Here is a 12083-nt window from a genome sequence, read left to right on the forward strand (position 1 = left end):
GAGTCTCTCTCATCTCAGTCTTCATCCTCCAGACCTTGGGCACGTTTTCTTCACCCTGACCCCGCCAAGCTCCAGCCCCAGTCCCGGGAGGCAAAGTTCCTAGCAGGTGCGCCATCTCTCGCCCCTTCCCCGGTGCTCATCCCTGGCTCTCCAGCACCCGTCCTTGCCCCGCGGGTGGAGCAGCCAGAGATGGTGCCGTCTCCTTTCCCTCAGATAAGGTAGCCCTTCCTTGTCTCTCTCCCCCCTCCCCTCGCCCCACGGTCCCCGAAGTGCGAAAACAGCCTCGCCCACAGGAACCCCGCGCGCTGCGGCCTCAGGCGGCGGTCGCCTCCAGCCCACCTCCGGGTCGCTCCCGAGCCCCCAGTCAGGAGACTACACAAAACGGGACGCACTTCCACGACCCCGTCCCGATGCTCGGTGCATCCACGGGTCCGGGGCGGGAGCGACGCATAACCTCCGCGATCTCCCCTAGCTTCGGCCCTAGCAGCCCGGCCTCAGCGGAGAGCCGCTCGTCGCCCGCCCTTTCTTTCAAACCGATTTCCAACCTGGAACTCAGGCTGCACGCATGCGCGGCATTCGTTCTCTTTCTGAGGCAAGAGGGTGGGAGGCTTGGACCGAGGAGATGTGGGGTAGCGGAGGTATGTTAGGCGCGGAGCCTTCTGGAAGTTGTAGTTTTATCTCCACCATCCTTCCCCTCCCCCACTTGCAGTGATAGGAGGGGAGGTTCTGGACCACTACAACCTGCTCTGCCCTCCTCCCCACCTCCAGTTCATCCTCTGCTCTCTTGCATCACCGGACTCCTCATTCAGCTCGGGCTGGAGATAGGCCTTTTCTTCTTCTGCCCGATCTCAGAGTCTGTGTGAAAGGAATAAGTGAGCGAGAGTGACTCTAGGACTTTATATCTGCTGCTGCTGCTGCTGCTATTGCTGCTGCCGGGAGAGACCCAGCCCTGCAGCCCCAGTTCCTCCAGGTGAGCCTCAGTTTTCTCCTTACCCAATCCCTATCCAGGAAAAGGAACCCTACAATGAATGGAGATAACCCCCTGGTCTCACTGACCTCCCCTTCTATGGGATATGCCCAGAGATGCCCAACACCCCTCCCCTCTCATCCCACCCTTTCCTGGGCATCAAGCTCTCCTCCCTGAATCTTCTTGCCTGACAAGGTAGAGTCAGCACTGAAGGAGAGTGATTGGTGCTGAATTTTACATAAACGCGTTGGAGAAGCTGACTCCCAGGGAAGGATGACAGTATTCCAAGCTCAGATTGGAGTCGAAGCATTTCAGAAGGGGGATTATGTCAAATGTTGATTCAAAAACAAAAACTCTGCTTTTTTTTTTTTTTAAGTATTTGCATGGTAAAAAGGAAAAGTGGGAGAAGTGCCTAGTTTCAAATGGTGTTGATATTATTAAAAAAATGCCACTCTTTTAAAGATTTTTGCACTAACTAAACATAGAAATATTACTCTTAATTTCTGATAAATATGGATAAATTTCAGCTCATTTGACCACTGGGTAAAATATAGTTTAGTTTTACCCCTCCTTTCCTCTGACCTATAATACACACACACACACACACACACACACACACACACACACACATATATATCTCCCTATATTCTCTATTTGGCAGATCTCTAAAGTCCAAAGCTATAAAACTGTGACACTTCTTAATTTGGTGATTTCTAAATCAATATTCAAGATCGATAGCAATATACACACTTATTTCTATTAGATATCTATTGAATGTATATGTATATAGACTTATACCTATACATATATATACACACACATACTCTAAAGACAATCACAAGCCAATATTCAAAGATATGAAAATATATAAAATATGTGATGTTAAAAAAGGTCAATGTTGTGATTTTGAGAAGTTTATTTTGTTCCAATTTCAAATACCTTTTTAAGAGATTGTATTAAACATTTTATTATTTAGATAAGGATTTCTCAAAAAAAAATTCATGTAAATTTTATTTTAAAAATTTCCTATACATTATCTTTTTAGAGTTTTTGAGAAGTGTAGTTCTTCATCTAATTTTGTAATCAGTGTCAACAAAGCCTCATTTTAAATATATATAAAAATGTCCCTGTAACTAGGGATTTAGATTGTAAATAATGAAACATTTTCCTTTATTTTAAAAAAGAATATAAAAGAAATGATCAAATATATAAACAAAATTAATTCATCAAAATACTTTTTTTTAGTTTGGAGAAATATAGAAAACTTGTAGAGATTCATAATGTATATCCTCAGTGACCACTGGAAATATGATAAAACATTTATTGAGTCTCCACTTTATGCAAAGATTATGTTAGATTATCTGAAAGTGCAAAGAGTTTAGATAATACATGATCTCTTAAGTCATGAAGTTTTCATTCTGGCAGAGGGATAAGATACAAATGCAAACAACTGTAGTTTATAACAAGATATGATAAGTACATCAGAGAAATTAAAAAAAAAAACTTTTAATGAAGTCCAAGAGTAAAAATAAAACTGTTAGTAACAAAGTATGTGAAGACATTTGGTTGGGCTTTACAGGCTAAATAGAAATGCAACAGGCAAAGAAGGATAATCCAAACATAAGGAACCAATGAGCCAAGATAAGTGAGCATAAGAGCTCTGATTGAGGGACAAAGAATTGCCTGTAGCCAGACAGAATATATAGAGGGTATTGTCATAAAATAAGGTTGGATAGATAGGGTGACAATAGAGAGTAATATCTGAGCACATGCAAAGGAATTTAAACTTCATAGACAATTGAGAGCCACTAGAGCTTTTTGAGCAGAGACCTAATGTGATGTAGGCAAAAGAAAAATTCTAGCAGTGATATGAAAGATGGCTTCAAGAAGTCAGAAAGTAGAGGAAGACCAATTAGGATTTTACAGTAGTAGAGGCAGATAGTACTGAGGTTTTGTACTGGAGTGATCAGAGTAAGAATCAAGATGAAGAAAGAGCTGCAAGAAATGTTTCAGAGATAGAATCAAAAGGACTTAGTAACTGAGTAACTTTGAAAGATGGGCAAGAGAGAAGAGTCAGATATAACCTCAAAGTAATAAACCAAGGAGACAAGGGTGTTCATGATTTGCCAAAAAAATCAAAACTAGTAAAAGTTTTTGAGGAACACATCTACATAAATTGCATTTCATGAATTAGTGGGGCATCTAGATTAATATAAACTAAGGAAGTTGGGAGTTATGGGTCTGGATTTCAGGAGAAAGGTCATGATTAGAATGAGATATTTTGCAAAGACAGAGAATGAAAGAATGAGATTATCAGGAGAAAATGAAGAAGAAAGAAGGGGGCTGAGGACAGGCTTTTACACCTACATTATAGGTTCAAGTAAAAGGAGAAACAGTTGTTAAATCATCAGAAGTAAAAACCAAGAGAGTATAATGTCTGTAGCCAGGGAATGAGAGAAGATATAGGAAAAAAGAGTATTCAAAAGCTTCATATGAGTTGAAGAGGTTAAGGACTAAAAAGAGGGAATTAGAAAGTTTTTTTTGTCACATATGAGAGAACAATTTCAGATTGCAAAAGATTTGAGAAGAAATTGAGTAGTGAGGAAGTAGAGGATCAAGTATTAAAAAAAAACAAAACAAAAAAAAAAACTTTTCCCCAGAAGTTTGAAAGAAAAGCTGGAGATAGAAGGACATAAATCAAGAAAAGACCTTTTCTCCATTGATCTTCCTTCCTTCCTCCCTTCCTTCCTTCCTCCCTTCCTCCCTTCCTCCCTTCCTTTCTTCTTTCCTTCCTTCCTTCTTTCCTTCTTATCCTTTTAGAACTGGGGAAAGGGGAGTATGTTTATAAGCAAGTAGGAAGTATTCATTTGAAAAGAAGATTGAGATGTATGATAGAGAAGGAGTGATGATTGGGACAATTTTGAAGGAGTGGAAAGGAGGAAGAAAGAGAAGATGAAGCTGTTGAAAAAATTAGAGTAAAAGGAAGAGAAACTAGATTATATTTTTCAAGTGAGAGGGTAGGAGGTTATTTGGGAGCAAGAAAAGGAAATGTTTAAAATAGATGCTGTGAGGAATGATGTAAAAAGCCAATAGACTAGAGTAGTATTGTTGAGCAAGGCACCAATCAAGATTATATATCGTGAATTTACAACAGGTAAAATCAGGTCACTTTCAGGACTTTCTCCACTGATACTCAGCAGCCCTAGAGTAAGAACAAGAAAGTGAGAATAATCTAGGAATGAGGATTTAAAGACAGGAAAGAAGAAAGGTCAGAGACAATGGCAATAGCTAGGAGAAGATTAACTGGTAGACCAAATATAGAGGCAAGTAAGCCAGAGTAGTTATTTAAATGGAATTTCTCTTATTATTATTTCTTTCCCACTTTTGTTAGAACTATAAATAACTACAATATAATATATATATATATTTATCTTTATCAAGGCAGAAATGTATGTGATATTTCCAACAAGCAAGCAATAATCATTAAGTACCAGCTTTATGACAAACATTGTGCTAGGTTCTGGGCATATAAGTACAAAGAATGAAAAAATCCTTATTCACAATAATGGGAGAGAAAGCATGTAAATATAAGAGTATAGATAATTTACCATAAAATATAATTAAGACACATAGATGCTTACATAGATGTATATGCACAAATTAATTAAATACAAAGTAGTCTGAGAGCAAGAGAGCTAGGAGTTGGGAGTGTCAGGAAAGATTTCATGCAGAAGATCCCTGTCTCAGTATCTGGAAAGGTGCTTTGCATATAGTAGGAGTTCAATAAATGTTTAGTATTTCTGATAAGTAAATTCATCATTGCTGACAAAGATAAAATAAGTACTGGAAAGCATGTTTAGCGTTACTTGCATATGAATGACAATTGTTTGTTTGTTTTTAATTTAAAGAGCTTACTATTGCTACCAATTTACTTCATTCTTTTATTTCTGCTCCTGAACACTAAAAATGTTGTTCTTCAAATTTTAGTAATTATTAGTTAATTAAATTATAAAGATTGTATGTGAGCCAATGCTAGGCCTGCATGTGAACTGACAGGTTTAAATGCTTTTTGAACCCATTCACATTTTCTTTTAAATCATCAAATGTTGTATGTTACAAGAATGTCAGAAGATCAAGGAAAGTGAGGGAAAGATTAGAAAGTCAATGGCTATAATAAAGGGTAGAATTAATGTTTGTGAATTATCACATGTTTAAGGTAAAGAAAGAGAAAATTGTAGTTAAACATGCTTTGATTGTTTCAGTTCTCCATGCATACATGTAGGTACCATTTGGATATGGAATTGAACTGAATTCCTAAGAATACCCAGATAAAGCTGGGATGAATAATTAAATAACAAAGATATACAGAAAAGGTCAGCATAATTATATTTTTTAAAACAGTAAGGATTAGTATGAAGTAAAGAGCCAAAGTGCAATATAACTGTGGAATATTTTCATTTCTTTGTATATAAGTTTCTTCTACCAATCATTTGTTTTTAAAACTTTGCAGATAGATGGACTTTAAAAAACTTGCTGATGAAGTCTCCCAAGAGGTTTTAGCATTCAGCCGAGATACATCGGGCTGGAAAGTGACTAAAACTTCAGTAAGAAAACAAGTTACTATGTTTCCAGAGATTTTATGATATGCAAATTCATCGTAAAGATATTTTAAAATGTTTTTTTTCTTCTTGTAACAAACAGAAAGAGATTTGTTTGTGTTTTTTTGTTTTTGTTTTTGCAACTGACAGCTAATTTATTTTGTGGATTTTTATTCCCCCTTTGAGAAAAAGATAACAGTTTCCTGGAAGCCTTCTAGAAATTACGATGGACCTTTGTGAGTACTTCAATTATCTATTTAAAATAATGAAATTTGCAGTTTTAAAAATGTAATGACACTAATATAAGTGGAATCCTCAATTTTTATAAGTCATGTGATGGAGGTCAGAAGGTTAAAAAATGAGTTACAAAATCACTTTTTAAAAGTGATATTAAGAAAATATACTAACATTGTATCATCTAATTATTTATTTTCAAATCTAAAGATAAGAGGAGAAAAAAGACATCAGAATTGATAATTTAAAAAAAAATTTTTTTACATGGTTAAGGTTTAATTGATTTTTTCTTTTTCTGGAGTTAGACTCCTTTCATCCAATAATTTTGATTTTCTTTTTAATCTTTTATCTGCTTTGTGGATGCCTCTGATTTTCCATTATGTGAAGCATTAGAAAGAAAAAGCTGAATCTCCTGATTTTATTTTTCTATAAGCTGTTTTTAAAGCAAGTTTTATTTTTTGATCATGCAAGAGTTGACTAACAAGAACTCCAGGGAAATGGTCAGAAGCGACATTTTTCAACCATACATTTAGAATTTCTCCTTAATCATATTTATTACCAAAAGTAACACATAACTATATCACATTTGTGTGTTCAAATTTAAAAATTAAGTAGGTTAGGTTTATATACATTTACTTCTTTTTCCTTTTATTTTTATTCAACTATGTTTTGTTCCTGGTTTTTGTCTTTTATCCTTTATCAGACACACCCTACTCCAATGATATTTATCTAGCCTATATTTTGTCCCTGCTACTGGTTTTGAGTTATCAGTTAGCTAAATGGATAAATAATTTTCTGTTTATAGGAAAGAACCAGAAGTCCAGGTACCTCTGGAGATCTCTAGAGGTGGTCTTCTAGAGATGATAGTTCCAGAGGCAGTGTGTTATTGCAAAAACAAAACAAAAACACCTTAAATTTGAATGTTTGAACCTCAGAGTTTTAATATCAGCTTTGTGACTCTGGACAAATAATTCTGTAAAATGGAGTTAAAAACATTTGCAATACTATTCCATGGGATCATTATAAGAATCTTATACAGTATTTTGTAAAATGCTCTGTAAATCTGAAATGCTTGATTAGTGTCATCTTTAAATTTCTTTAATATGAAATTGAAAATGAGAATATAAATAGTTTCATAGTAATACAAATTTTTTCCCCCCTGAAACTTCATGAAAATTCTGGGAAGGATAATGTAAGGAGTGTGAGCATAGCATATATCCATAGCATTTTCAGTTTCATACTAAAAAATTTAAAGATGATTTTAGGGATTCTTTGAATTTAATATTTTTTACCAATAACCAAAAAATTGATCAGACAAAAAGTGGACCTCTTTTTCCAGGAGGAAAGTTTCAAAAAGAATGAAATTGATTTGTCTGACACTTGGCATATTCTCCATTTCAACAATTCTCTTCTAGGTTCTCCTATAGATCCTCCAAAGGGGATCTACCCCAAATACTCTGGGCCTTTCTGAGAGTCTCTTGATACATGAGTACCAGTGAAGCTCATATAAGGGCTGCCTTTCCTCTTTTTATTTTTTATTTTTTTATTATAGCTTTTTATTTACAAGATAGATGCACAGGTAATTTTTCAGCATTGACAATTGCAAAATTTTTTGTTCCAACTTTTCCCCTCCTTACCCCGACCCCTTCCCCCAGATGCTACTTTTCCTCTTGCTTTCTCTTCTTAGTTATCCATCTTTTCTGGCCATGCATCTGTCTCTTTAGTAACATCTTTGATGCCACTGTTTATGGACAATTTATTGTTGGCAATCTGCTGAAGTCTCTTTGCTCCTCACTTTGCATCTACTCTTTACCCTTTGGTTTGACCCAAACTCTTGATTGCTCAGAGATTTTGATGACATGATAATAACATACCAATTAGATGACACAGTGGATAAAGTGCTCAGTCTCAGGAAAACCTGGGTTCAAATCTGACCTCAGACACTTAGAAATTAGCTGTGTGACCCTGGACAAGTCACTTAATCCCATTTTCCTCAATTTTCTCATCTGTAAAAATGAGCTGGAAAAGGAAACGGCAAAAATCCCTCCAGTATCTTTGCCAAAAAAACAAACAAACCCAAATGGAGTCACAAAGAATTGGCCATGACTCAAAAGACTGAACAGCATAATAGCAATGAGGAAGAGAATGAGCCTGATAGTTAGCAGATGTTAGCTTACTAGCTAAGGTGTTGAGGGCGTGGATTGTTTCATTTGTAACTTTGGCATGTTTCCTTGCACATATTTAGATAGCTTTTAAGGTTTGTAAGCTCTTTACAGCTGATCTCATCTAATCCTCACAACTATCCCTGGAAGTGGGTACTATTATTGTTCCCATTTTACAGATAAGACAACTGAGGCAGCAAACAAAGGTTAAATGATTTGTCTGGGGCCCCACAGCTATGAAGTTTCTGAAACTGTACATGAACAAAGGTATTCTAGGATCCAGATTCAGTATTCTCTCCACCAAACCATAAAGCTTCGCTGGAAGGATACTAATGTTTAAAAAGATGGATTTTTGTTTCAGAGGAAAGTTTGATGTCATTGAAATGCCTGTCCATTATGCCAAAGGCAATGCAGCTACCTCTCTTCCTCCTATTCAGGTTTAGTCCCTTTTATTGTCCAACTGGAGTATCTGTCCAAGATATTAATGGACCAGTTCTAAGGGAAGTTCAGTCACTTTGGGGTTATAGTTTGGACAACAGGTACTACTCCATTCTCTTGTTGTTTTTTTTTTTTGTTTTGTTTTGTTTTGTTTTGTTTTTTTTCCCCTGATGAATGGCTACTTAGGACTGAACTCTTTTAAACATTTATGGATCTCACTTAGGAAGTTCTGTCCTGTTCTGAGACTTGATCAGCACAGTATTAATTATAACCTGAAACATGTGGTGAACCTCTCCAGCTATAGGAAATCCTTTTTATTTGGATTCAACACTGGACTTATTCCAGCTACAACAGTAACATATCTTTGGCAAGCATATTTTTTTTGTCTTACATTTCATTTATCAATAATCAGCCAATCATTGAAGAACAGCTCTGTTATTAGCTCTATAGAGGAATCTTTTATGAACTAACATGTTTGGGGAGGTTATATTATTGAAAGGGAACCTTTACAGTCATATCTTATTCAACTAAATAAATTATTTTTAAAAATTAGACTGAAAAGAGGTATCTCCTATGCCTGGAATAAATTTCCTTCTCATCTCTTTATCTCAGAATTATTGTTTTTCCTCATGGTTCAGCTCAGATATCAACTTCATGTTCTTGTTTGTTTTTTCATCCTCAGATGCCTTTGTTCTTTAAATTTTCTTGCCCTATGCTTACTTGTGTATATGTTTTATTTCATCATCCCTTTTGCTCTGGAGGGTTGAAAGCTTCTTGAGGGCATAGGCTATTTCATTTGTATCTTTACATCTCTAGCACCTAGGATATTGCCTTGCATATATTGGGCACTTAGTAAGTATTAATAAAATGAATGAAAAGATCTTAAATAACCAAATTCCTTATACTAGACTAAGCTACCAACATCGTTTTTTTAAAACCAACGCACTTAACTGATAATTATTTTCATCCCTTAGAGAGTCTATGAATAGGAGTATGAACCTAGAACTCAAACTTAACATAGATTATGATGATTATTTGTCTTGGTGTGGAAAATCCTGTTCCTTTTCTTCATGGTGAAATAAGGAAGCAAGAAAATTGAGCTTTCCAACTCCCCAATAAAGATTTATCATTTTCTTTGAAATTATACAAATTACCCAATAAGTAAGACAAATGCATACTCAAATATAGTAAATAATAAATCCTTGATGACTAAATACTATATTTTAAATCCTGATGCTTTTTTGGATTATCTCCCGATATCTATGCTACTGTTTTCCTTATTTTGTATAAGTAATTGGCAGTTGACATGAAACAAGCTCTAGAGGAGAAAACTCTTTCATTCAATGGAAATAAATTTGTATTCTACTGACTGTGTATGAATGTAAGTTGGTAGCTACATTTCCCCATATGCAAATTTGGAATTTTATATTTCTCCAATCTGCTTTCATAGAGTTGCTATGAGAATTAGTTTTGTGTGGTAAAGATTCAGGTACTACTTATTATTTACACTAAAAATGTGAGAATAGTTTTTTCTAAGTTTCTCCCATGGTACATACTATAGGAAGAACCCATATTTAGAGTCAAAAGGAGCTGTGCTCTAATCCTGGTTCCAATGATTATTATTTGGGCAGCTTTGAGCAGCTGTCTGGAGCCTCAGTTTCTTCATCTGTAAAATGAATACTTTGGATTAGATGATCTTTAAGATTCTATAAGGCTCTAGAATTTATGACCTCTGAGACACCACTCTCCCCCCCAAAATGCCTGAAATTATCTCTGCTTCTGGCAGAAAACGGATTATTTTTAAGAATAAATTGCACCAGCAGACACCGATGTCATTTTATACTTTCTAAGCCAATCAGCCATAATTCATTGGAGATCAGTCCATTGCAGATGCCAACCTGGCCAACTGGTTTGATAGTTACAATTATTCCCCTCCCTTCTGTGACTCGTGGGCATGTCTAGCAGGGAAAGTGATAAGGGTCCAGACTATCTTCCTGTCCCTCAATTCCAAGTTGGCCGCTCTTCCCCAACCCTAATTTCCTTAAATATTACCATCATCATTCCTTTGTACTCCCACTCCATGCCCCCCCCCCCGATTAAAAAGTAGTTCTCCCCAAGAAGAGGAGGAGCACTAACCTATTGTTCTGAATAATCTACAAACAGGATGCTGACAGAGACAGCTGCTACCCTTGCTGAATTTATACATTTTCATTGTGTTCTTCCAGCTACGGGGTGGCCAGATCAGGTACTGGGTTGTCCTTGGGAGACCTGAACAGCAACTTAAAATTCTTTGAAAACTACCTTCTGGAATGTAGTCCAGAGGAGAAAACATTAGCAGCATTTTTTTTTCTTACTATGCTTCATTACTTTAACAATTTAAAACACAAAGGCTTTTTTCCAGTTGGTTTCAAATATAATATATGGAAAGCACTTGCTTGGCAGATTGGGATGAAAGCCCTTGGGGTACTTCTGCTCTCAGATACCCAGTAGGGTTGGCACTGCCTCCCTCTAGTGGCGCAAGGCAGTACCGACAGATTCCCAATTCTGTGTTGGAACTTTCTTACCATGTTTACTGTCAGACGCCTGTATGAGGTTTAAAAATTAGCAACATACTCCCCAAAATGGATACAGTGCACCATATTTTTTAGTTTTTGTGCCCTCTGTACTTTCTATCACCTCAACTGGATACTTATTTCTAAGGTGCCTCTCATTTCCATCTGGAAATAGACAACTAATGGGTATTATGAACCTCTAAAAAGGAATTAAGATTAAAAGGATTTTAAAGGAAATTAATTTTCTAGATCAGGGATTTATCACTTTATTCTGTATCCCTATGACAATTGAGTGAAGCCTAAAGACTTTTCAGAATAATGTTTTTAAATACATAAAATGAAATATATGATGATAAAGAAAATCAATTATGCTGAAATTAAAAAAAAAAAAAAGTTTGCAGATCCCAGGTTAAAACCTCTGGTGACAGACTCCAGAGGGCAGAGTTGTAAAGAGCTAAAAAGATGTGGTTTTTGTTTGATATTATTTTTTAGAGTTAATTTCAGATGGGAAAGGACTCTTGGTTAGATAAACAGATACTTGTATTGCTCTTGTTTTCAATTTATTAAGTTGTTTCATACTGAATTTACCATTGTCTCCCTAGGATGCTATGCCAGGGATTCTTGCCATAGGAATATAAGTGCAGCTGTATTATACTTCCAATAATAAACTACTTTGGATGGAGTTGTATCTAAAGTGCTGGATTTTGAAACAGGAACACTCGAGTTCATATTCAGTCTCAGACACTTAATAGTAGGGTAACTTTGAGCAAATCATTTAATTTTCTCTCAGCTTCCATTTGCTTATCTGTAAAATAGGTATAAAAATAGTCACCTACTTCCCAGAATTAATGTGAAGATTAAATGAGATAATGTATGTAAAGTACTAAAGCACTTTGCAAACTTTAAAGGATCATATACATGTTAATTATTATTATTATTATTCCAAGTGATCTTTGAATGTAAAAGGATGTCCTAATTATAAAGCCCTCTTCAATATCTATGTATATGTAATACCATGCATAGTTTACAGGTCTCCTACCACTTGGATTGAAATAATCTTCTTGATTTATCTGACTCTTTAAAAGTAGTACAGTGGAGCTATTTGCTCTCTTTCTCACCCATGGTTAGCTGG

The 12083-nt window shown here is 35.9% G+C and overlaps 2 protein-coding genes across 3 annotated transcripts in view; one reads left to right on the forward strand and one right to left on the reverse strand.

The window, feature by feature from the left end:
- C1H18orf54 (chromosome 1 C18orf54 homolog) overlaps positions 1–513 on the reverse strand; it is a 35341-nt gene extending 34828 nt beyond the window's left edge. The window contains exon 1 of the mRNA XM_051969613.1: positions 340–513. The gene's annotated coding sequence lies outside the window, so the exon portion shown is untranslated. The remainder of the gene's footprint in view (positions 1–339) is intronic.
- An 86-nt stretch (positions 514–599) lies between these two features.
- STARD6 (StAR related lipid transfer domain containing 6) overlaps positions 600–12083 on the forward strand; it is a 32967-nt gene continuing 21483 nt past the window's right edge. Inside the window, exons 1-3 of one of the 2 annotated variants that reach the window (XM_051969616.1) lie at positions 600–970; positions 5478–5571; positions 5716–5801. In XM_051969616.1, the coding sequence (XP_051825576.1) occupies positions 5482–5571; positions 5716–5801 (176 nt within the window). In that variant the 5' untranslated portion in view covers positions 600–970; positions 5478–5481. The remainder of the gene's footprint in view (positions 971–5477; positions 5572–5715; positions 5802–12083) is intronic. The other variant, XM_051969615.1, reaches the window with a different exon arrangement.

Source organism: Antechinus flavipes, chromosome 1 (assembly GCF_016432865.1).
Source record: "Antechinus flavipes isolate AdamAnt ecotype Samford, QLD, Australia chromosome 1, AdamAnt_v2, whole genome shotgun sequence".
Taxonomy (NCBI): Eukaryota; Metazoa; Chordata; class Mammalia; order Dasyuromorphia; family Dasyuridae; genus Antechinus; species Antechinus flavipes.